This window comes from Bradysia coprophila (assembly GCF_014529535.1).
Source record: "Bradysia coprophila strain Holo2 chromosome IV unlocalized genomic scaffold, BU_Bcop_v1 contig_81, whole genome shotgun sequence".
NCBI classification, from domain to species: Eukaryota; Metazoa; Arthropoda; class Insecta; order Diptera; family Sciaridae; genus Bradysia; species Bradysia coprophila.
In genome coordinates this window covers 5,682,052-5,708,242 of record NW_023503375.1, presented here as the reverse complement: position 1 = coordinate 5,708,242, position 26,191 = coordinate 5,682,052, and the positions used below count along the sequence as shown (strand labels likewise).

At 35.6% G+C, this 26,191-nt stretch overlaps 3 protein-coding genes and 1 long non-coding RNA gene across 4 annotated transcripts; 1 reads left to right on the top strand and 3 right to left on the bottom strand.

Annotated features, from left to right (window-relative positions):
* Positions 1 to 624: 624 nt before the first annotated feature.
* LOC119072334 (5'-nucleotidase domain-containing protein 1) lies at positions 625 to 16,766 on the bottom strand. Its single transcript, XM_037177522.1, has 3 exons — positions 16,299 to 16,766; positions 6,269 to 7,583; positions 625 to 1,345 (listed from the first exon to the last, which is right to left on the bottom strand). Exons 1-2 carry the CDS (start codon positions 16,563 to 16,565, stop codon positions 6,372 to 6,374), a joined length of 1,479 nt encoding a protein of 492 aa, XP_037033417.1. The 5' UTR covers positions 16,566 to 16,766; the 3' UTR covers positions 625 to 1,345; positions 6,269 to 6,371.
* Positions 2,361 to 4,492, top strand: LOC119072335 (testis-specific serine/threonine-protein kinase 6-like). Its single transcript, XM_037177523.1, has 7 exons — positions 2,361 to 2,543; positions 2,595 to 2,794; positions 2,867 to 2,985; positions 3,095 to 3,179; positions 3,596 to 3,960; positions 4,109 to 4,225; positions 4,295 to 4,492. The coding sequence occupies exons 1-7, from the start codon at positions 2,436 to 2,438 to the stop codon at positions 4,384 to 4,386; spliced, it is 1,086 nt and encodes a 361-aa protein (XP_037033418.1). The 5' UTR covers positions 2,361 to 2,435; the 3' UTR covers positions 4,387 to 4,492.
* On the bottom strand, positions 13,619 to 14,439 carry LOC119072336 (suppressor protein SRP40-like). Its single transcript, XM_037177524.1, has 2 exons — positions 14,146 to 14,439; positions 13,619 to 14,064 (listed from the first exon to the last, which is right to left on the bottom strand). The coding sequence occupies exons 1-2, from the start codon at positions 14,342 to 14,344 to the stop codon at positions 13,634 to 13,636; spliced, it is 630 nt and encodes a 209-aa protein (XP_037033419.1). The 5' UTR covers positions 14,345 to 14,439; the 3' UTR covers positions 13,619 to 13,633.
* Positions 16,767 to 22,826: 6,060 nt separating the features above from the next.
* LOC119072329 lies at positions 22,827 to 23,439 on the bottom strand. The gene is made up of 3 exons (XR_005086844.1): positions 23,215 to 23,439; positions 23,037 to 23,150; positions 22,827 to 22,976 (listed from the first exon to the last, which is right to left on the bottom strand). It is a non-coding gene; the product is annotated as an uncharacterized LOC119072329 (long non-coding RNA).
* Positions 23,440 to 26,191: the final 2,752 nt, after the last annotated feature.

Sequence of the window (26,191 nt, the reverse complement as noted above, 5' to 3'; positions counted from 1 at the left end):
CAGAGCAGCTCAATAGCCGCAGGCAAGGGATTCAACTACACAAGTCAAAATACAAAGTTCCAAACAAAGACGTAAGTCATTTTACTACCTAAGTCTTCTGAAAATAAGTCTTAACAACGCTCATGTCAATGAAGTAATGAGTCATTTTCCGGGGACTTAGTGAACAATAGTATTTTACATGACTAGGGATAAAAAGTTGAAAAGTAGATTTTTCGTGTGAATTTTGTTGATCCGAGGCGTAGCCGAGGTCAATAAACACACGAAAACGAGACTTTTCATTTTTATCCCGAGTTATGTAATGGATTTTACATGCTGAGGGCGTCGAAAGTAGTGCTTGAAACATGAAAAGTACGGTTTTCGACGCATGTAGCATGTAAAATATTTTTACTCACTGTAACCCCCCGGAAAATGACTCATTACTTCATTGACATGAGCGTTGTTAAGACTTATTTCCAGTAGACTTAGGTAGTAAAATGACTTACGTCTTTGATTGGAACTTGGTAATTTGCCTTGTGTATTGTAGGTCCTTGTCTTCGGTTCGTGCTGCACCTTTCACACTCAGCAAAATAAAAAGTTTCAAACAAAAACGTAATCGACCATTAATTTTCCAGTACAATCCATTCAAATTTAACTTAGTCATAATCTACATAACTGTAGAAAAGCCCCCGTACATATCATTACAAACTCTGAGCCACTTTATTCTTATTCTTCCACTACACAGAAGAAATATTAATGAAAGTAATTCCGGAGTGAATTACATTTTAATTTCAAAAAAGTATCGGTCACATACTGTTAATGCTTAAACGATTTAAGTCAAGGTCTGGATACCGAAGACGAAAACTATTTCTTCTCGTAATTCTGTCATTGATCGCCAAGGACAATAACTGAAGGAATAAACCAGTCAGAATGAAATTCAAAAATAATCAAATTCGAATGATTTAATTGTCAGACACGGCTGACCTTTACTGATATATTCGCTGGTGACTACGTAGCCGCTCACAGCCAAAATCACCAGAACAAAAAAATTTAGCATAGTTTTTAAACCGAAGAATTTTTGTGGGAGTCTGATCTGCACGTGGGCAAAATATCTCTTAGATGGTATACTGTTAACAGCTCAAAATTTTAACCAATAAACTCCTACGAGAAAAAAAATTAAATTCTTTGCCTCTCCTCTCCTCTAAAAAGAACTGGGGCTTGCTATCACAAAAGAACAAACTCATAAGCGTGAAAATGAAGAATTTATAAAAAGAAAGCTTTTTTCTAAAATATTTGGCATGCACATGTGTTTTCAACCGAATCGTACATTGTAAGTTGCGTGGATAAACCAATTTTCTTTAGGCTGATCCTGAAAAAAAAAGAAATTAGAAATTAGGTTAAAAATTCATCTAATCAATAGGAAATTGGATTCAAAATCTTAGTTGCTATTTTAGTCAGGTAGCGCCTAACTAGAACAATTACGTGCTTTTTAAGACACGATGTCCCGCAGTTTATTTTATTACTTGCCCCCATACGAAAATTGACTATTACATGGTAATATGCCCTATGCGAAAGTTGACCATTACATATCAATAATTTGCATACAACAATCATTTGAACAAACTTGAAGCAAACTCACTCGTGTATTTTTGAGTAACCTGCCTGAATTTCAACTAAACGAATCATCTGAAATGATTTTAGATTTATGTCTTTACGAATAAAATGACACGATTCCTTCGTATTAGAAACTCTGGTCGGTCTATCTATGAAGAAAAGCGCTCTATTCGAGCATTACGCCGAAACACATGGTTCCCCCGTGATAATGAGTCTAGTCGAGTTGTCTTGTTGCTCGTAAACTGTGACAATACACATCATGCGTTAAGCATTTTTAAATGAAATGCAAACAAAGTTTTTCCCAAAAAAGCCAACGAAAGTTTTATTTTTCGTCACTGAATTGAGAAAAAGGCTGTTCGAGACGTTGATACGCAGCTGGAGAGATGTTTTTTACTTAAATTAGTGTGTTTGTAGCGTCAAACTGATAAGAATATTTAATTTGTCAAAAGAAGTAACAGATTACGCTTGTCACAATGTCACAAAGTATTATTTTGGGATTATGACTAATATCCTTCGCTAATTTATTTCACAGCAAACCGGCTTTCCTACGTCCATGGTTCCAAAATTTTACTTTGGCGAGTGTGGAGGTTATGGGCCAAAAGAGTCATCCTCATGAAGAGTGGCACCGTGTTCGACTTATCGAAATGGAGCAGTTTGCTCTATTGGAAACCATAACATTGAACGGATACATTCCCTTGATTATTCCACGTTCCTTCGTATCATTGGTTGGCATCGAAGAGATCGTTTTTACTGGGTGGTAATATTAGAAGCAAAGCAATCAATTCCTCTACACTTGTCAGACTAAAATTCGTTTTTGAACGTTCAAAATTTCTCGTACATTAACGATGCCAAAAACATCGCATCGCATCCATTTAACTGAATCTGAAGAGAATGCTCTATCGGCTAGAGGGTACGAATTATCAACTAAACTGGGAGAAGGGGCCTATGCTAAGGTCTGTTTGTTTATCTACTGCGACAACATTTTTCAATGTGGAAACGTATAGGTCTACGTCAGTGTATACAAACGGAGCGCAGAAACACTAAAATTAGCATGCAAAATAATCGACGAACGAAAAACGACCAAATCCTACGTGGGTAAATTTTTGCCACGAGAACTGGACTGTCTGATGAAATTGAAACATCCGCACATTGTTCATGTTCACAGCATTTTTCGACGCAATTTCAAATATTTCATTTTTATGCGGTGAGTCTGGAAGTGGACTCTGAGCTCTGAGCGGAAAGATCATATTTACCTTTAACGAGTAACTCTTTGTAGCTACGCCGAAAATGGAGATCTGATGGACTTTATTGTACAATTCGGTGCCTTAACTGAGGTACAAGCAAGATTCTGGGCACGACAAATCAGCTTAGCCGTTCAATATTTGCACACTCTTGGTAATGACAGACATTTCTTTTCATTGGTCCATACAATTCGTTTGTCAAGACGTGTTTTATGGATGTTTTCTGCGTTGCTTGTTCTGAGATTTTAAAGAAAATGTTTCAGGCATTACTCACCGAGACATAAAATGCGAAAACGTCCTGATAACGAACAACAATAATGTCAAACTAACCGACTTTGGATTTAGCAGGTTTTACTTAGGTTTAGTATACCAGAGTCGTTTGTATCGTAACCTTTCAGAAACGGCTAATATCACCTGTTATCGATACGGTTCATGTGGTCTTAGTAATATGAATGTTAAAGCGAACGAAGTAAAAGATTTTCCATCAAACTCTTGGCGACATGGTTACCCAATGGTTAGTAGACCATATTTTGAACATCAGAAGTAATAGATTTGATGATTATAGCGTGATATGCATGCCGTTTCTAAAAGGTTCACTTTCATAAGATGGTTATCTCGCCTCTATTTTCCTAAAGTGCGAACGTTCTTAATATGACCGGGGAGTTTTACATCTTTCTTTAGTTTAATTAGTGCATTCCGAATGATTCGGAACATCAAAAAAAAAAAAAAGAAATTGATGACTAAGGAAACCTTCATGTCCGTAGGTACATACTCGACGCAAATTCGAAAGAAGTTCTGAGCGAAACCTATTGCGGCTCATTGTTGTACACTGCACCAGAGGTATTAAGAGGTATCCCGTATGAGCCAACGAAAGCAGATATTTGGGCGCTAGGCGTTCTGATATTCACCATGCTAAACAAATGTGTTCCGTTCGATAACAGCAATGTAACAATTTTGTATCAACATCAAATCAAACGAAGATACAAATTTCGAGAACGCGTTTGCGGTAGTGTGTCGATCGAAGTGAAAAAGTTAATACGAAATTTACTGGAGCCAATACCGAAAAGGCGATTGAATATTCATGAAGTGGTCGACAATCCGTGGTACGAAATGGACCCGAGATTTGCAAGTAAGTTTAAGACTGATGAAATATTGTTGGTCAATCTGTCGAAAATAGGTACTTGAAACAAAAGAAGTAACAGATTCAGTTAAACTACTAATGATTTGCTGGTCGTCTTTTAACATTTTTTATCTTATTCAATATCTTGGCTCCCCAGAACTCAGTGACAGCGAAGCTGCAGCACTTGAAGAAGCAAGGAAAACAGACATGCGGGCTATGAAATCGAATGTTATTGAAGGTGATATGAATGATGCGTTGGGAGAAATCGAAAAAGGTATTTTACGAGCACTGCAATTCTGCACTGCTGGAAACCTATTTATTTCCTTTACATTAAATATTCAAGATATCGAATTAAATACGGATGAAGTTAGTGAAAAACTTGCAGAGGTAAATGCCGAGGAAAAGCCCAAGAAACCAAGTGCAAGTAAAGAATGATAAAATGAAGAAAGACCAATGGTTCGAGTCAGGATTCATCTGACACTTTTCTTTGTAACTTTCTTGCGTTAAATTCGATACAAAAATGTATTTATTAGGACAATCTTTTGGCATGTTTAGTTTTTCTTTTTTGATTCGGTGAGAATTATTTTCATTTCGATTCCAGAGGTTTTTTTTCACATTCGGGACTCAGTCTTCATCTTCTGACGGAACTGACAATGGTAAATGGCTTAACTGGGAGAGATGTGTACCTTTCATCCGCATGTTTATGTGTTATTTAAAAAGAACGATATGAATTAATTGAAATTGGATGGGCCCATCATAAAAGTGGTGAACTCAGCTTCATCTGTTTTTCTTCAGATGGTCCACTGGGAACTAAGGAATAACTTTTTGACTTTTTCCCCTCAACTTTAATGACTCTCAAACTACGTTAGACTCTCTCGGTGTCAGTGCGAGTTCAACGAGCTATCGCAGGTCAAAATTGGTTAAGATTTGACCGAGATATTGCATTTCAAAGTTTAGCTTTTTGTATGAAAATTAAATGTTGATGTTAAATTTGACTCATTTCGAAACGATGAATTTTCCCAATTTGTTTGATGGCTTGTGGAAAATTTCTATCTCGAGATTGGCCCAAGCGATTTTTATACAATTTTAATAGTAGCTCGGGGGACGCGATTATAAGACATTTGGCAGAAAAAAAAATTGGGTCAAAAAGATCTCGTCTAGAAGGTAGAGCTCTCGGAAGTTTGCATGGAAGCGGCTTCCATTGAATGTCCCATTGAAGCGTTTCAATTTTATTGCGATGGGGAAGGATCTAGCTGAAGCGGTTTTGAACTCCGTTTAGGTCTTAGCACTCGCATCAGAAGTCATTTTTTTTGGGTAACCTTCAGAAAAACTTTATTTTTGTTAAGGGCAACCGTGTAGGAAAGTGTTTTAATTTTAGACAAACGCCTTGAATTAACACTAACTAACTTATTAACGCAAAAGAGATGCTATCAGATTTCCTCTTCCTATTCTAAGAGGTTTTTGTCTGATACGTCTTTTTACAGGTGAAATAGTTACACGCGCGCGTAGCAGTAGTAAGACGGCATAAACACAATATCTTTGTATCAGAGGACCAGCAGAAAAACAGCTGTGAATCAAATTGCATCATTTTTACGATTGTCCTTGAGTACAAAAGAAAACGCTAGCCATGTTGTGCATTCCCCAATTTTTGTAAAATTTATACGGGAAGACTAATTCTTTGTGCAATTACTATTCGAATTACAACATCTACCAATTACAATCCCAATAAAATCTCCGGCAATCACTCCGTAGCATATGTGCACTGACTCCTATTGCAGTGAGGGGTGCGTTGAAAATCAATTTTTATTTAAAGTTCATTCCAACCGCACTGTGACTTGTGTGTGTTGGTTTTGGTCAGTCTGGTGTGAAAATTCAAATTCGCAGTTGAGAATTGTTTGGGACAGACACCTGTAATCGTCTCTTATTTTAGTCCCTGTTATATGAACGAAATTTTTTATGAATACAGACTGTGCGAGCATCAGCTTTACTATCTAGAAGTGTGGAATTTTGAATTGCTACCGGTTGAATTTGTAGATTAGACAGTCAGATGTTTCAAGATTTTGATAAACAAAAAAACAATTTCTTGAACTTCAAGTGAAGGAATTAAGATCTTTCAGCGCTCTACTTAGTAACCGTTTTTGTTCATAGTCGGTTCATTGTTCGACTTATCTAATTTCCAAACACTCTAGTGCTGAGCACACAAAAACAGACAAAATAAAAACGTTTGGTATCTTTCCACCCAGCGTTTGATTTTGTTATCACTAAATTTAATCTAAAAGCCAGTCAGTAGCAACAAAACATTTTCAAGATTTCTTACCAAATTTTTTGTTGTTTTCGTTTGTAAATCCATTGTCTGATGCACAGCAGATACTAAGTTGTGGCATTTGGTGTATGTTGTGTGTGTGTGACATTTCCTCCATTCAATCCGACCAATGTTCTGGCTCATTTGGATAAAATCCGTGACGACACGACCGTTCGCCGGTGAAACTTTTGTACGCAAAATCGATCGGATTTTTTGCTATCGCATCCACGTTCGGTATACAGATTTTACTGTGCTCTCTGATTATTTCTGACCAAATAGTCGGATGAATCGACGTACCGAAATACGGACCCCACAACGACGACGTCAGCAGTTTTTTGTCTGAGTGTGTTTCCGACACATCTTTCATGCCCTCAGCGAGTAGCTCTTCAACAATCGCAACCGAATCGTAGGTGGTGTACTTGGTTGGTGCGTAGACATCTTGGATGATATTGTCGCCGAAGTAGAGCATTTTGGGATTTTTAATTGAACGTTTCTTCGACAGTGCAAAGTCTAAGTCGACCCAATTTCCTTGACTGTACACTCGATTCAATTCCAAGTCGTTCGGATCCACGGGTGCGGTTTCTTTGACGCCGTCAATTTTAACGAACGGTCGCGAGCCATTAAAAAATCCCGGTTTCTTGGCGAAGCACACAACAATGTCGAACAGTTCTCGCCAATCTTCGCCCAAACAATATGCAGCGGTCAGATTGGCCAAATCGATATTCGATCCGGTAATTAGGAACGTGGTTTTCTCCTCCTTCAATTTCTTGAGAAACTTGATAACATCCGGTTTCGTTCGATGAATGTACAACTCTGGATGGGCACGCAGTTCATTAAAATAGTCACTAACACCGGACTCAAAATGCTCCCTTGTGTACATGTGAATCAGGCCATCCAAAACATCCGGCCATATTTTGTATGAATCTAATTTCTGTCCGGCTTTCTCATCGGCCGCATCGACAGCTCGTGCAAATACCAACGAACTGGGCATATCAAAGTAGTCAGCTAAGGTGCGAATTGTATCCGCATACTGTCCGATCCATGACACCAATATATTGCGAGTGAATTCGGTTGTAACATCCCACATGCGTTCCGGTCCATATACGTCGCATATTTCATTGTCGGTCATGAATTTTGTGCCATGAGTCGCTTTCAAAATGTAGCCGTCACACGATATTTTAAGTAGATTGCCGCGATGAATGTCAACGATGAGACCTTTTTGCAGGAAATCAACGTCTAACGGTTGTATCAGGTGTTTCTCTGAATATCCTTTGGTATTTACCATGAAATTTGACAATGTTTTGTACTCCAATTCGACCATTGCTGATACCTGAAACAGTTGAGTTGAGTTGAGTTATTTCATTATGGAAGTGAGTGCGTGCTTGGAAGTCTGAATGTGTCTTTCTCAAACTTTGAGCTGATGGTTTCCCACACTCATATTTAGGAATTCTTTCACTACGACAAAATTTCCTGAATTTCTCTAAATATCTTGATAAAAGGATACCAGGCTACCTGGGCCGCCTATAGGTAATTGTGGTTTATATCTTCAAGATTTTTGCTGACAAGATTGTTCAGAGAGCAAAGTTAGAGGCAGTAAACTACAATAAACCTTGTTCTTAACCCGGATGAAAAAAGTTCTGGTGCTGCAACTACAGACATTTAATAGGAATTTTTCATGGTTTCGAAGCGTTCGGATTACATCGAAATTTTCTTCATCTGGATCAAAGTGGCAAGCCCTCAGACACTTGCTAATCATTTTTAGCTTTTTTGGTAACTCGTCACAAACCCAGCAACCGTCGGACGAATTGCAATTTCATTTAAATTTTGATTCGCTAGACTTGTTCGTGTGCAAAATGGTGTCGTGTTTTTAGAGTATTGTATTAGTACCACTGGGGCCGTCCATAAAGGACGTCCACGTTTTCTACTGGATTTTCGATACCCCCCTCCCCCCTTGTCACACTAATGTCCGTTTTCGAATACACCCCCCCGGAGGACGTCCACTTTTAGTTAAATACGAATTTTCTTAATTCGAAAAATATGAAGTAAAACTTCACTTCGATTATCCTTTGTTCAACCTAACAAGTATTTGTTTAAATTAACAAAATTGTAATTATGCAAAAATCTGCGTTATTGACGCCTGGAAATATTTGCTGGAATGATGGATAATTATTTTGATTATCGATAGTTACCATACCGTACCATACACTTCAATACTGAACAAAAGAAGGTATTCCCTAGTTCGAACCATCAAACCTCCCACTTAGAAGCACGATTTTCGTAACTTTAACATAAATGTGTCACGCATACACTCCAAATTAAATCGCAATTTCGTTTCAACTGGTTTGATTTTCTTTAAGTTATATTCGGAGAAGAGACGTACTGCAGCCGTGCATCGGAGTCGCAGTGATGATGGAAAAACTGTCGGTTTCTCACACAAAGTTGCTCCTCCGTCACATCAAATAACACCTTTGCTAAACTCATTTAATTGCACCGATGCGCCGATGCACTGAATTTTTTTTTAAGTAATGAAACTATACAGAAACTTCAAGAAATAAAGTGGACGTTCGGATTTCGTTATACCCCCCTCCCCCCTGGTCACAACGAGTCCGTTTTTAGCCAACACCCCCTCCCCCCTAAGCGCGGACGTCCTTTATGGACGGCCCCCACTGTCGCCATGGTCTGAGAATGATTATTTGTTGTTCTGCGGCCAGAAAACAACTCATTACCGTATAAACAAAAACCAGTTTGTTGCGTTTTCCTGGTCGCGGACAACCAAATACCGTACTGTCTTTCGCTAAGAATTTTTTTCTTTCAACGTGTGAGATTCCTCGGCTTGAAATAGAAACTTTCCTCACGCCTCAACAAAAAATGTCCTAGCGAGGCAGAAATGCTCTATTGTTTACCGAGGTGAGAAAATAGCGAATTCCAACAAGAACGAAAGTTGCTCGAGTTGGAATTTTATATTTTCTCACCGAGGTGAACACATAATTTTTCGCCCGTGCGTGGCGTTAATAGCAGTTCTTATCGACGAAACATACACATCAATTTGCATCACCAATTTTTAAATCAAAACAAAGTCCCCAAAAGGAAAAAAAACTCTTGTTTGCCGGTTTGCCCCATGCGAAAAAGAAAACCCGAACTGTCACCAAAACGCCATCTTCTCACCGCATTTGAATGTAGAAAATAAGGTTATTGACACTGCACGGATGAAATAGCTATTTATGTCACAAGGACAAGAACCGAAAGTACGTTTCCGTGTGACGTATTGAGTTTTGTATGATTGCTTGAAAAACAATCATTACTGGCGTATTGTATTCCAGGGAGTCCACAGGAAATATATTGGAGATTTCGAGACATCCAACCGTAACAGTGCAATTGTATTATTAGGCCGGTCCTTGGTATATTAATTTTGGTTCTTATTTTACCAAACGCCATGACCTAGAACTTAAGCGTACTGACACAGTTGAGGTGATTGTCCTTCAATAGTAGAAAATGGAATTTCTTTTGTGAAGGAAAGAATCGATTTTTGTTAACCTCTTGCAAATGATCAATTGCATTATATGCACTGAATAGGTTACTGGCGTCTACTCGGAACTGTTGACATATTTTTGAATGGTGGAATGCCACAAAGAGGTATGGAAAACATTTGATCACACACTTGGGCTCCCAGATATTTTCGTTTTGTAATGACCATGGAAAGGCCACTGATCGGATACACATTCAAGTTTTCGAATGCGGATTCATTGTTCGCTGTTACTGATGCACAACGGGAACGAAGAATGATGCAGAATCATACGAAACCAAGTCACAGAGTTCCACAGTATTATTATTATTATTTACTTGAGAGGACCAAATATTGGTGGTTCTTCTTGATCGTGAATAGTAAATTGAATTCATGGCATGAAAATGGGATTCAAACCGTACCTGACGAACCGAACAGTTTTCTCAAAGCCAAAACAAAGTACACCGATGGAACAAAAATACAATGTGGTCTACAACATTCCATGCTTTGGTGACGGTCAAGGATCCTTATGTGATCTCTCATATGTAGGCACTACGGGACACAGAGTTGGAAACAAATTCGACCAGCATGAAGATGACATAACAACCTACAACTTAACCAATAGCCTCGAAGAAGTCACAGCCATAGTTCATCATTTCTACGACACTGGTCATGTGCCAGATAGAGGAAAAGCTTCTATTTTGGAAGTTCAGCACACATACACCAAACGCAAAGTGTTAGAGTCATTACATATATTGACTCGTTCGAATACGATGAACTTTAGAAGAGACACGGATAACATAAGTGTTAAAGTTTCATCGCTCCACTTAGGACGAAAGCATTCTCTTTTTCTGTTTTTTATGATTTCCACGAGTTTGATACAGTTCAGTAGCAAAAGTGTCAAAGTTGTAAATAGTAAACATTGATACTGGTCCATACGACCAAAGTTTTCCTTTTTAATTCAATTATTTGTAAGTTTTCCCAATCCTTTTCCGATTAATTTTTCAATGAATTTAATGATTGTACAGTAGAGAGTGTTTCTGATGCATTATTTTTGTAAAATCTTTTAGACATTCGTCGCTGATGATGCAACAATAAAGTTTGCGAAACGTTCGACTAACTAAAAAGTCTTTCATTTGGATCGAGAAATTGTGAAAAATTCCATGAATTCAATTATTATTTACAGTAGGTGCGAGATAACCAGGACCTTTTATAACATACAAGCTCGGAGGAAAAATCCACCCCAGTCCCACATCGTTCCACTCCACTTTTTATAAATCCACCCCAGTGCACCCCACTTTTTACAAATCCTCCACACAAAAATTGTAACGAGGGTGATGTATAGCATCTATCATAAAATTTGCTCAAGGACCATATTTTGTGAAAAAAGTCTCGCTGCGCGGCATAAATTCTAGAATTTTATTTCAATATTAGGTACTTCTGTGCTTTTGAGAGCTGTTATGATGTGTTCATCGATAGATAATATGATTCTGAACCGGAAAATAATCGCAATTAACTTAGTAAGTTTTTAACATCTATTTTTTATTGATGCAGAACGGTTTTCTGATAAAGAATTATACTACGGCGTGCCTCAAAAATATTTTTCAAATAATAATGAAATGAAATTAACGATAGTTATTTACGTATCTGTTGTGGACGGTTTATATTAGGCAATTTCGCGAGTGAAAGTGCCTAAGATAAACCGTCCACAACAGATGCGTACACAACTTTTCATGCTGAGGGCCTAAATTACGAGAAAAATTCCGTAATTTATTGCCAAGATATGAAAGGGTGTTGATCTTGTCGTGTATTAGCCCCAATTATTACAGAAAATGTTGTTTCTGATTCATAGTTCCCGAATACAGATCTGTGTGTTTGGAAAAATATGGTCTAAGATCTTCGCTAATCTCCACAGAAAAAAAAATTGAAAAAACTCGATTTTACAGGCATTTTTCAAAGTTGGGAACGGTTGTGACCTCTTGGGAAGTACAAAGTACATCTTGAGTGATCATTTATTGACTGCAAATGAATGGCGAACGGTTCTGTTCATTTTATAAAGTCAATTGAATGAGGTTTTCCACCTTCTACGAAGTAGGATGAAAGCTACATTTTCAAGGTCAATGATGGGATCGGACCGTTTTGGGCTAACATGTAATTGTGACCTTACATTTTCATCGCTTTACTTTTGTTTCACGACCAAAAATAAGTTGAAAGCACTGACAAATATGGGTCTACTGGTCAGAAATTTTACTTCGACTACATTTTTGACTTGCACCACAATTTATTTGGGGTGTATTATACATGGAACGAAAGAGGCTAAGTCGAGCTACACTTCCATAGATAAGCGCTGTTATAAGCCAGCAGGAATGTCCAAACGTTTACCATATTTTGAGTCATAAGTCTAGAACGGGCTGCGGCGCTTACCGATGATTATACTTTTAATGAAGGTTCCTACAACATTTCAACTTTTAGAAACATTTCTATCTCGAGCTATCACAAAGAAACTGTTTTCGCGACCCATTGACATGTTACTACTTTTCACGTGTTCACTCTGAAAATGGGAAACTAACACAAAAAGTAAAAAAATTCCTATTTTTCTTAGAATTGAAAGACGATTCAAACGAGCCCGGATCGCCGAACCATTGTACCCGATTTTCACCGAAATTGGTTGAAGTTTTGGCGATAGGTTTTTTCCAAGGTGAAATGTCCAAGGTCAAACCGTCATCCATAGAGCCATAACCTCAACACTATTAACAATGTAATTGTCAAAATAACAAAGAAAAATAAGTTGTGGTTATGGTTCTATGGGTGACATCGGTTCGTGTTCTGTTCATTTTGTTCAGCTTAACCGTTGCTTGGAAGAAACCTATATCATTCTTAATAGTAGATTATTCACCTTTGTCCTCATGTTTGTTTAGACACTTGGGGAGTTATTGCATGAGCCGAAGGCGAATGTTATAACCCCAAGTGTCTAAACAAACATGTGGACAGAGGTGAATACGCTATTTTATCTACCGATGGCGAAATAATAGCACTTTTTCACTGCTATTATTTCACCTAGGTAGATAAATGTCAATTTTTTATATCAATTTAGTATGACCACGCATATGACGGAAAAATTTCGCCTTCGGCGCTTAAAAGCACAATTTTCATGTTTTTCAAAATCTAAATATTTCACGTAGCAACCAGGTTAAAAATCGAAGCGTCTAAAACGGGCCCCTTTGCTAAAAAAATAGGGCCCTAAAATAATTTCCACCCCAGTCAAAAATGCTTATAAAAGGCTCTGGAGATAACATCTTTTGAAGTTCATCAAAATTTCCGGCCTTTGACTGAAACGTTTTTTTTGTTATTTTCGAATAATGGTACAGGACATGTAAGATATCTTCTGTACTTGACCAGTATCTGCAAGACAATACCTATCCAATGAGCCCCCACACACGTATGTCCGTAGACTGTAGCGGCAGTAAAAACACCCTTTTCCGACTTTTGGTGGAAGTTCACTAGCCAGTAAGACTATTTAATTGGAGCCAAGGGCTATCTGGACATGTAAACAAAGGACGTAGGCTTGTCTAAGTTTCAAAAAAAATTGCTCAAATCATTCTTCAGATTACACACTTTTGCCAGCATTTTTTGCAAATACAATTCATGAATCAACGCTGTCAATTCCACCTCATCAGATGATTGTATTGCGTAAAGAAGTTCACTCACTCTCGTGTTGATAACATCCTAAGTGAGTTGTATAGTGGTTACATGATTCATTATCAATTTTCCAGCGGCACGAAGCTAAGCCCCCGGAGCCCATCGAGTTAATACGGCACTGTTTGCGGAATTTGGTTCAACAATTTAAATACACTTAATTGGCCGAATTTATTTATTTTTCATTGTGGAAAAATGGTAACTTTTCTCCATTTTCTTGGCTGTGTTCCCCATGACGTTGTTCTTGGTCGACGTGGACGTACCATATATGGTGGATAACAATCGTCAGAGTTAGAGTCCGAATCCTCTCGCCTTCTTTTTATTGTTGCGTCATGTTCAGACTCAGTATCAGATTCACTATCAGACTCACTGGATAATCTATGTTTGGTTGATGCTAATGCTCCGGCATGTGAAGATGATGATGGTCCGGGAGAGTTTGCTGACCTTGATGACCCAGTGGAAATTGGTGATATCGGCCATTCCAACGGTGCCGATGATGGCGGTGATAGTATAGAATCATATGAACGTACAATGAAGTCTGAGAAGTCTGATGAATCCATAGTTGCTGTCGGCAATGTGTCGGCTGCCAATATTCTGGCTGATGGTCCTGAACGTACACTGAATGAGTCTGCTGAATCCATAATTGCCGTCGACAATGAGTCGGTTGACAGTATTCCAGTTGATGGTCCTGAATGTACACTGAATGAGTCTGCTGAATCCATACTTGGCGTCGGCAATGTTTCGATTAACCATCCTCCGGTTGATGGTCTTGATGATATCGACGCAGCCGATGGAATCTCGACAACTCGCCCATGACCATCCATTCTAAATATACGTGGATCCAGGACATGTTGCCCGAAACGATCCAAAGTGTATACGCGTACTTGACTCATAATTTTTGAATAATTTGAAACAATTAAAATTTGAACGAATGTAAAATAAACCGCACAGCAGAAAAGAAATAAATTTAATGAATTTACGGGTCGAAAGGCACGCTACGATGAAAAACTCTTGGAACACCACAATTATTTTCAATCAAAAACTTTCAGACAGTGAAGCCCCATTCCATTATTTCGAAAATCGGTGACAAGTCATCGGCCCATATCTTCGAATAATAAACTGGTCATTTCACAACGAATGTTTCCTTTTCATTTACGATCACACGATGAATTCTTAGGTAAATATTCTGGGAAAACCCTAAATCACTTTCAACCTTTCAGGGAAAAACGAGTTTCCAGTGACGAAATGAGAAACTTAGTTAAATTTTTTTGAGAAAAGCGTTGCTGAGAAATGGCTGTAAAGTGATTTCTTTGTTTATGTTCTTGTGGTTTCGTCATATTTCAGTTTTCAAGCTCACTTTCGGCTTCTCCTCGGTAGGACCAACTTACGACTAGCCCTGAAAAATTCCACTTTTCATCGCTCGTAACAAAATATACAATTTTGACTCGACGAATTTTGATCAAACAAAATGCCGTAATTTGCATAAAAGACTTAGTGAAAGAATTCTTTTGTTATTTAGCAAGGTTAGCATGTAAAAAGTGTTCCCAAAGGAACTGAAGCTTCGATTTATCATTTATCATTTTCGAAAGGTCTTAGAAATTCACATCACGGTTGCGTTGAACTTTAATTGAACATATAGATGCACATTCAATGCTTTTGCATATTATTAATCAGGTTGGAGCGTTGAACAAGGTTACACAAAAATGTTTGAGTTTCGACCGCACCATGTGGTGCAGTGGAATCCACGACACATACGGCTATAGATAGAGATTAGGGTTACAATGGTAATGGTTGCAATTTTGGTAGCAATGGTGCGAAAAATTGGTTCAATGGATGCAAGGGTTAAAGTTCAGAATTTTCGGAAGGTCATCTACGTCGGGAATCATGTGAAATACATTTTCTAGTTGGTCCCGTAAGTGATAGTAGTGAGGGCTGGCAATCGAAAAAAAATCCTTTTTGAGTTTCGTAGCATACATGGTCATCAATATGCAGGTCTAATTAGGAAATGTATTTCGCATGATTCCGATGAACTTCCGAAATCGTAATGTCTAAACTTCAAAGAGTCTCCTTACATCCATGGAACCAATTTTTATACCATTACAACCATTACCGATTGCAACCCAAATCAGATCTCCACCATACTCTCTCTGTAGCCGTAGGTGCCATGGATTCCACTTCATCCAGTGATGTGGGTAAAAATAAAAAAAAATCTCGTAGAACGTTGATCATGGCTCCAAGCTCAATAATAATATCCAAAAATTATGTTTTATGTTCGACGAAGCGAATCAAGTTCAGACGGGACATACGAGGACTCCGATTTCAAGCAATGTTCACTTTGTTTATCTAAAAGACTAATTTTGTCAATGTTAATGTTGGGGCAATATTAGGGTGTAGTAGAAGCAACGAGTAGAAGCGCTATACACACTTTGAAACACCTCTACTTCCATGATGCATTTAAACAATTAGATTTACAATTCTCAAACTTTTTCATTCTAATCCCATTACACGACACGACAATAGAGTCATAAATATTATCGAAATGACACGCCTAAGTCATCTTATCTACCAACCGTTTCAGAAAACTAAAAGGTCATCAGTTTGTTGAGTACATGTGAAAACTAATGATTTTAGATGGTTGGGAACGAAGTCAATTTTTCGTTCAACACTGAACTCTTTAAAGGTCATGATAAGATTTCAAACAGTGAGCTAGACGAGGTCGTCAGCACTCAGACTTTTTCATAACAAGACATTCGTCACATTCGGAGGTTCTGTCGTCATCAAAAACGTATTTGTGATTGATACATCACTGCGTAGCGTATCCTAAACATACTGATCATCGTCTCTTACCTTGTACTGCAGCAATGTATTGTCCAGATCGAATCCCACGTAGTCGTAATCGCTAATTCTAAACAGATCTGTTCCTGTCATTATGGTTGTGGCTGAGAACCGTGAGTAATTCACTTGATTTTTAATCGCTAAATTGCTAGGTATTTTAGTTGAGTGTAAATTTGAACTTTTTGGCGTGTTGCACGGCACTGATATGAAAATATTCCGAACGATTTTATTCAATGATTTTGTACGACTAACAGGCAGTGTGATTTGTCTAACGAACATAGTAAATTCACTGGCGAATTTGTTTGTTTCTTATGTACATATTTTGTGTGTGCTATGTACGGTTGTTATTGTCGGTGTTGGTGGATTAATTTAGAATTTTTTATTTATATTTTTATATACGAAACTGTTACGAAACCACTTATTCGAGACACTAATAAAACAGACACACACCAGGTTTGACGTGACAGTCATGACATTTTACATTTTATTCACTCCTTTTACTGCCTTGCACTGTTGACATATTCCGTACCCAGCTGAAATATCGCACATAGAACGTACACTCAAAAAAAAACTTCAACCAAGTATCAGTTCAATATGAGAAACTGACCAAAATCCCAGAAATTTTTTTTCTAATATTTGTTAGCGCCTCTATATGTCATGAAGCAAACTAAATATCAAAATTCACTACAGTCCAATTATTTATTGTTGACGTATTATGTGTCGACTTTCATCGTAATTAAATAATCAGTTTACACTACTTCGAAAATGGTAGCAAGAACTGAATGCTCGCACACAAAAGCGAAAATATTATTTCCTGCGTCATAAATTACCGCTACGTTCTGAATGTTTGCTTGAACATAACGAGATATATTCACATGAAAATCAAAGAAACTGTTTAAATAGAAGCCCAATTTTCAAATGAATTTTTTTCGACTTTTTGTGTTCAAATTTACGACTTTCGTCCTTTCGTGTGAATATATCTATCTGAATTCATTGTAATATTAAGAACGGGACGTTAATTTATACGGAAAGTCGAAAAAAATTTCATTTATGATTAGGTGCGTCCATGAAAATATCCATTTTCTCTCGAGCGCTTAATTTTCAAATGATTTTTTTTTTCGACTTTCGTGTGAATATATCTATCTGAATTCATTGTAATATTAAGAACGGGACGTTAATTTATACGGAAAGTCGAAAAAAATTTCATTTATGATTAGGTGCGTCCATGAAAATATTCATTTTCTCTCGTGCGCTTAATTTTCAAATGAATCTTTTTTCGACTTTTTGGAGTTAAATTTATGACTTTCGTGTGAATATATCTATCTGAATTCATTGTAATATTAAGAACGGGACGTTAATTTATACGGAAAGTCGAAAAAAATTTCATTTATGATTAGGTGCGTCCATGAAAATATTCATTTTCTCTCGTGCGCTTAATTTTCAAATGAATTTTTTTTCGACTTTTTGGAGTTAAATTTATGACTTTCGTGTGAATATATCTATCTGAATTGATTGTAATATTAAGAACGGGACGTTAATTTATACGGAAAGTCGAACAAAATTTCATTTATGATTAGGTGCGTCCATGAAAATATTCATTTTCTCTCGTGCGCTTAATTTTCAAATGAATTTTTTTTTCGACTTTTTGGAGTTAAATTTATGACTTTCGTGTGAATATATCTATCTGAATTGATTGTAATATTAAGAACGGGACGTTAATTTATACGGAAAGTCGAAAAAAATTTCATTTATGATTAGGTGCGTCCATGAAAATATTCATTTTCTCTCGTGCGCTTAATTTTCAAATGAATTTTTTTTCGACTTTTTGGAGTTAAATTTATGACTTTCGTGTGAATATATCTATCTGAATTCATTGTAATATTAAGAACGGGACGTTAATTTATACGGAAAGTCGAAAAAAATTTCATTTATGATTAGGTGCGTCCATGAAAATATTCATTTTCTCTCGTGCGCTTAATTTTCAAATGAATTTTTTTTCGACTTTTTGGAGTTAAATTTATGACTTTCGTGTGAATATATCTATCTGAATTGATTGTAATATTAAGAACGGGACGTTAATTTATACGGAAAGTCGAAAAAAATTTCATTTATGATTAGGTGCGTCCATGAAAATATTCATTTTCTCTCGTGCGCTTAATTTTCAAATGAATTTTTTTTCGACTTTTTGGAGTTAAATTTATGACTTTCGTGTGAATATATCTATCTGAATTGATTGTAATATTAAGAACGGGACGTTAATTTATACGGAAAGTCGAACAAAATTTCATTTATGATTAGGTGCGTCCATGAAAATATTCATTTTCTCTCGAGCGCTTAATTTTCAAATGATTTTTTTTTCGACTTTTTTGAGTTAAATTTATGACTTTCGTGTGAATATATCTATCTGAATTCATTGTAATATTAAGAACGGGACTTTAATTTATACGAAAAGTCGAAAAAAATTTCATTTATGATTAGGTGCGTCCATGAAAATATTCATTTTCTCTCGAGCGCTTAATTTTCAAATGATTTTTTTTTCGACTTTTTTGAGTTAAATTTATGACTTTCGTGTGAATATATCTATCTGAATTCATTGTAATATTAAGAACGGGACTTTAATTTATACGAAAAGTCGAAAAAAATTTCATTTATGATTAGGTGCATCCATGAAAATATTCGTTTTCTCTCGAGCGCTTAATTTTCAAATGAATTTTTTTTCGACTTTTTGGAGTTAAATTTATGACTTTCGTGTGAATATATCTATCTGAATTCATTGTAATATTAAGAACGGGACTTTAATTTATACGAAAAGTCGAAAAAAATTTCATTTATGATTAGGTGCGTCCATGAAAATATTCATTTTCTCTCGAGCGCTTAATTTTCAAATGATTTTTTTTTCGACTTTTTTGAGTTAAATTTATGACTTTCGTGTGAATATATCTATCTGAATTCATTGTAATATTAAGAACGGGACTTTAATTTATACGAAAAGTCGAAAAAAATTTCATTTATGATTAGGTGCGTCCATGAAAATATTCATTTTCTCTCGAGCGCTTAATTTTCAAATGATTTTTTTTTCGACTTTTTGGAGTTAAATTTATGACTTTCGTGTGAATATATCTATCTGAATTCATTGTAATATTAAGAACGGGACTTTAATTTATACGAAAAGTCGAAAAAAATTTCATTTATGATTAGGTGCATCCATGAAAATATTCGTTTTCTCTCGAGCGCTTAATTTTCAAATGAATTTTTTTTCGACTTTTTGGAGTTAAATTTATGACTTTCGTGTGAATATATCTATCTGAATTCATTGTAATATTAAGAACGGGACTTTAATTTATACGAAAAGTCGAAAAAAATTTCATTTATGATTAGGTGCGTCCATGAAAATATTCATTTTCTCTCGAGCGCTTAATTTTCAAATGATTTTTTTTTCGACTTTTTTGAGTTAAATTTATGACTTTCGTGTGAATATATCTATCTGAATTCATTGTAATATTAAGAACGGGACTTTAATTTATACGAAAAGTCGAAAAAAATTTCATTTATGATTAGGTGCGTCCATGAAAATATTCGTTTTCTCTCGAGCGCTTAATTTTCAAATGAATTTTTTTTCGACTTTTTGGAGTTAAATTTATGACTTTCGTGTGAATATATCTATCTGAATTCATTGTAATATTAAGAACGGGACGTTAATTTATACGGAAAGTCGAAAAAAATTTCATTTATCATTAGGTGCGTCCATGAAAATATTCATTTTCTCTCGACCGCTTAATTTTCAAATGAATTTTTTTCGACTTTTTGTGTTCAAATTTATGATTTTCGTGTGAATATATCTCTCTGAATTCATTGTAATATTGAGAATGGAACGTTGATTTATACGGAAAGTCGAAAAAATTTTCATTTATGATTAGGTGCGTCCATGAAAATATTCGTTTTCTCTCGAGCGCTTAATTTTCAAATGAATTTTTTTCGACTTTTTGGAGTTAAATTTATGACTTTCGTGTGAATATATCTATCTGAATTCATTGTAATATTAAGAACGGGACGTTAATTTATACGGAAAGTCGAAAAAAATTTCATTTATGATTAGGTGCGTCCATGAAAATATTCATTTTCTCTCGACCGCTTAATTTTCAAATGAATTTTTTTCGACTTTTTGTGTTCAAATTTATGATTTTTGTGTGAATATATCTCTCTGAATTCTGTGTAATATTGAGAATGGAACGTTGATTTATACGGAAAGTCGAAAAAATTTTCATTTATGATTAGGTGCGTCCATGAAAATATTCGTTTTCTCTCGAGCGCTTAATTTTCAAATGAATTTTTTTTCGACTTTTTTGAGTTAAATTTATGACTTTCGTGTGAATATATCTATCTGAATTCATTGTAATATTAAGAAAGGGACGTTAATTTATACGGAAAGTCGAAAAAAAATTCATTTATGATTAGGTGCGTCCATGAAAATATTCATTTTCTCTCGAGCGCTTAATTTTCAAATGAATTTTTTTCGACTTTTTGGAGTTAAATTTATGACTTTCGTGTGAATATATCTATCTGAATTCATTGTAATATTAAGAACGGGACGTTAATTTATACGGAAAGTCGAAAAAAATTTCATTTATGATTAGGTGCGTCCATGAAAATATTCATTTTCTCTCGAGCGCTTAATTTTCAAATGATTTTTTTTTCGACTTTTTGGAGTTAAATTTATGACTTTCGTGTGAATATATCTATCTGAATTGATTGTAATATTAAGAACGGGACGTTAATTTATACGGAAAGTCGAAAAAAATTTCATTTATGATTAGGTGCGTCCATGAAAATATTCATTTTCTCTCGAGCGCTTAATTTTCAAATGATTTTTTTTTCGACTTTTTGGAGTTAAATTTATGACTTTCGTGTGAATATATCTATCTGAATTCATTGTAATATTAAGAACGGGACGTTAATTTACACGGAAAGTCGAAAAAAATTTCATTTATGATTAGGTGCATCCATGAAAATATTCATTTTCTTTCGAGCACTTAATTTTCAAATGATTTTTTTTCGACTTTTTGGAGTTAAATTTATGACTTTCGTGTGAATATATCTATCTGAATTCATTGTAATATTAAGAACGGGACGTTAATTTATACGGAAAGTCGAAAAAAATTTCATTTATGATTAGGTGCGTCCATGAAAATATTCATTTTCTCTCGTGCGCTTAATTTTCAAATGATTTTTTTTTCCGACTTTTTGGAGTTAAATTTATGACTTTCGTGTGAATATATCTATCTGAATTCATTGTAATATTAAGAACGGGACGTTAATTTATACGGAAAGTCGAAAAAAATTTCATTTATGATTAGGTGCATCCATGAAAATATTCATTTTCTTTCGAGCACTTAATTTTCAAATGATTTTTTTTTTTCGACTTTTTGGAGTTAAATTTATGACTTTCGTGTGAATATATCTATCTGAATTCATTGTAATATTAAGAACGGGACGTTAATTTATACGGAAAGTCGAAAAAAATTTCATTTATGATTAGGTGCGTCCATGAAAATATTCATTTTCTCTCGTGCGCTTAATTTTCAAATGATTTTTTTTTCGACTTTTTGGAGTTAAATTTATGACTTTCGTGTGAATATATCTATCTGAATTCATTGTAATATTAAGAACGGGACGTTATTTTATACGGAAAGTCGAAAAAAAATTTCATTTATGATTAGGTGCGTCCATGAAAATATCCATTTTCTCTCGAGCGCTTAATTTTCAAATGATTTTTTTTTTTCGACTTTCGTGTGAATATATCTATCTGAATTCATTGTAATATTAAGAACGGGACGTTAATTTATACGGAAAGTCGAAAAAAATTTCATTTATGATTAGGTGCATCCATGAAAATATTCATTTTCTTTCGAGCACTTAATTTTCAAATGATTTTTTTTCGACTTTTTGGAGTTAAATTTATGACTTTCGTGTGAATATATCTATCTGAATTCATTGTAATATTAAGAACGGGACGTTAATTTATACGGAAAGTCGAAAAAAATTTCATTTATGATTAGGTGCGTCCATGAAAATATTCATTTTCTCTCGTGCGCTTAATTTTCAAATGAATTTTTTTTCGACTTTTTGGAGTTAAATTTATGACTTTCGTGTGAATATATCTATCTGAATTCATTGTAATATTAAGAACGGGGCGTTAATTTATACGGAAAGTCGAAAAAAATTTCATTTATGATTAGGTGCGTCCATGAAAATATTCATTTTCTCTCGAGCGCTTAATTTTCAAATGATTTTTTTTCGACTTTTTGGAGTTAAATTTATGACATGTCAGAGACAAGTGTAATACTTGCAGTCCAGGGTGAAGTTTTCCAGAGCAAAACGAGGGCCTTGCTTCACACGAGTCGCGATATTAGAATATTTGGTAACTCCAAAGAGTGTGACGTTTTAAAGATGTTTTAAGAATTGAAAATGCTTCAAAATATATAAAAAAATAAATATATTTTTTAAGTTTAAAATGTTTATCAGAAATTAAAATGTCTTTAGTTCAAGACTGTTTAGCCAATAACTTAGTTCGATTTTCGGTGTGCTGGTCCACTCTTCTACATGTCTTCAATTCGTTCGGCTCGAACGACTCTTCCCCAGATGCCAGCTTCAAGAAATACTCCATGACTTTGTAGAAGCAGTCGTTTTTACCTGCCATCGATATACAATTGTATTTTATTTTAAATTAAATACACTAACTAAAACCACTACCTGATGACACCCCGAACTTAAACGAAAAAGTTTCAACTGCTGGCTTTCGCAGGTTTTGGAGTGTTGCCGGGGCCTCGTGTCCATAGCATTCGGAGGCTGGGTCAAAATATATGGCTGTTAAAGTGTCAAGGTGATTTTATTAATTTATTTAATTTATTTCCATCAATATTTTATTTACCATCTTTGCGACCACCATGAGACCTAATAATGTAGGCACACATGTGTAGCGACAAATTCCGTTCGTGTCGTTTTTCGCTGGTGCCATATTTTCTTGGTACCAGAAAACAAACATATTTAGGAGCGACCTGATTATCTGCTGCTTTTAATATGCGGAAGCCCTTATCAATATACGTTTTTATCGAATTGAAGTTGTTTGACTCCCACGTGCAAACTTCCTTGAATTCAGCGGCTGTAAGTATTTAATTCTTATTATAACAACAAATCTGTCAAAAAAAACTCTTAAAATGGAAAGTAAAACAGGGAAAGGCGCTATTATCATTTCTCTGACTGAAACGAATGGAAATGTATGACAACCCGTAGAATTTTAAAACATCGTCTCAGACGATTCGTCTGTATATGACTGTGACGCAGTTTCTCTCTTAGCTATATATATGTATATACTAGCACTATAGCCCGGGCTTCGCCCGGGATATACTGACAATCTTAACCACACTGACATAATAAATTCATGTGACACTCCCGGTGTACACTCCCAACAACACTGCCACTTCTGAGACCATCCTGAGACTCAAAACATCACTGACACTCTTAACCATACCTACGTTCCCAACCACAATGCTTACAGCATACTGAAACTCATACACTTTCACATCTAATCACAATGACAGTCCTAATCACTCTGGCACTTCCAACACCACCTAAAGCTACCACCCACGCTAACATTTATAATAACACTGACATTCCCAACCTAACTAAAACTACACTGACACTCCTAACCCCACTGAGCCTCTTAACCCCACAAATTCAAGTCAACAACATTCACAGGATGTTCTACCACTTTTATTTAATTTTAGTAATTCCTTAGAAATCATAATTCCGAACGAATCATAGTTCCACAGTAATCGTGCATCGTAATTCTTGTGGAATCGGAATCGGAAAGTTAAGCTAGGTGAATCTGAGTGAAGCTAGGTGAATCTAAGGAAAGCTAGGTCAATCCAGCACTGATCCTCCTGATCTAATTCACACTCTTATCACAATGACACTCCTTATCACACTTACACCCATTATCACACCAACACACCTTATCACATTTACATCTCCAATGACACTGACACAACTCATACTGTTACTATTTTGCAACTGAAACCCTTAATCTCACTGACATCGCTGGTCTATTTTTTGGAGGCTTGTGTTTTTACTCACCGGCTAAAATCGGATGAGGTTTTTTTTTCGGCTGTTGAAGCGTACGTTAAATTATTAATCACCGTTAACGGATTTTGTCGACTGGAATCGTACCAGACTAGAGAGCCGGCTAAAAAATGTCGGCGGCTGCCAGCCGAAAAAAAAAAGTTGGCTGCGGCTAAAACTAAGCCGGCTTAAAACGGCGGCTGTATTTTTTTTATTGAAAAGAAAAATTAAAAAAAAAATTGCCTAAAATGCTGAAAGATACCTGGCCCGAATAGTTTGTTGTTCTATTATCACTGCCATTTGATAATGGCAAACGTATCCATGGAGGGAAAATTATTAAATTTTGATTAGACGAATTTTGATCAAGTAAAATGCCAGTGTTTTCCGATCGGACTTATACCAGCCTAGCGTTAAGACTTCGGAAAAGTTAACATTTTACACATTAATCACGTCATGATAAATCGCATATCGTTTGCTTTGATCCTGAGAAAGGACTTAATTCACTCAATGAAATTACTTTTTCAGTATTTAACGCTACATGTTAGATGACACTGTAAAAAAATCGTAAAAAAATTTCACCCAAAATAGGTTTGTTCCAAATAACTGCAAATGCTATACATCATTTTTCTTCGTTAAAGTAAAAATTAAAAATTTGTCGATCTGCAGTCAAACAATTTTATTTTGAAAACGCAGATTATCTGCGACAGATAATATATACAACGAAGACAGTCGAAATGGATACATATTGGATCCTACAGTTCGATTCGAAAATGATGAGAATCAACCAGAGTCCGTGAACGAAGAAAAGAAACGATTATACGAACCATGTATAGCAATCTTGACACTACAATAAGTCGAGCAACTACCATCTGAATTTGATGGATGTGTTTGTAGCTTACGTGCAAAAAATTATGATGTTTTTGCACCGAGAAGTAGAGCGGGAAACCCCCTCAAAACAAAACAAAATTTTTTCTGAATTAATGGTCGGATGAGACTGAAACTATCTAAGTCAGTATCAAAACTATTTCAGCGCCACGGGCAAGGTCTCCAAATGAACAGAGATTAATCCATCACTGTACAATACATTATGAGCACAATTTATGCTTTTTTTCCGATTTATGCTTTTACCTTCTTCTTCTATTCACTTATTTACATACTCGGAACATAGTTTAAACTCTAAAACTATACAACACTCTCTCGCCCATATTCATTTACTTAATCCGGTGCATTTTTTGTTTCTTCGTTATTCACCTATCTTATAATGGTTTTTAGTTGGTGCTCCAAAGTTTTGTATAAATGTAAGTTCCCTAAAACTATGAAAAATCGATTTTGTCGGATTTTGCCAGCCACCCTTCGATTTTAAATTAAATTTATTTTCACAATCATGTTTAATACAAAATTAACTTAACACCGAGGTTGGGAAACACACAAGAATTGTGATTTCCACCATTACACAAAAACTTGAGGTAAAGTTTCGCCACAGTGAAATAAAGTTCTTCTTTCTTTTTTGAACATGATTCCTCGATCGATTAGGTTTTTAAATTATGTACATCAGTGTTCCACTTTTAGTTTGCTTATCCATAAAGAATTTTTTTTAGTCAAAGCTTGCGCGGGCAAATATTTTGAAAATTTGCGAGTAGCCGTAGGTGGGTGGTTGTATTCTGGGACCAGTAGAAAATAGCTGATTTGAAATTATTTTAAGCTTTTGTATTGGCAAGGTCCAAAAATAAGGCGAACTTTCAAGAATTTTTGAAGAAAAAAAACTCCGTTCCCAAAAGCTCATTTTT

Excerpts from the sequence above, each read along its gene's own strand:
- LOC119072335 (XM_037177523.1), top strand. The coding sequence starts at position 2,436 with ATGCCAAAAACATCGCATCGCATCCATTTAACTGAATCTGAAGAGAAT. Across the intron at positions 2,795-2,866 it reads AAATATTTCATTTTTATGCG|CTACGCCGAAAATGGAGATC; the intron begins GTGAGTCTGGAA and ends AACTCTTTGTAG. Across the intron at positions 4,226-4,294 it reads GTTGGGAGAAATCGAAAAAG|ATATCGAATTAAATACGGAT; the intron begins GTATTTTACGAG and ends TAAATATTCAAG.
- LOC119072336 (XM_037177524.1), bottom strand. The coding sequence starts at position 14,344 with ATGAGTCAAGTACGCGTATACACTTTGGATCGTTTCGGGCAACATGTC. Across the intron at positions 14,065-14,145 it reads AGCAGACTCATTCAGTGTAC|GTTCAGGACCATCAGCCAGA; the intron begins ATTCAGGACCAT and ends CATTCAGTGTAC.
- LOC119072334 (XM_037177522.1), bottom strand. The coding sequence starts at position 16,565 with ATGTTCGTTAGACAAATCACACTGCCTGTTAGTCGTACAAAATCATTG. Across the intron at positions 7,584-16,298 it reads ATACATTGCTGCAGTACAAG|GTATCAGCAATGGTCGAATT; the intron begins GTAAGAGACGAT and ends CAACTGTTTCAG.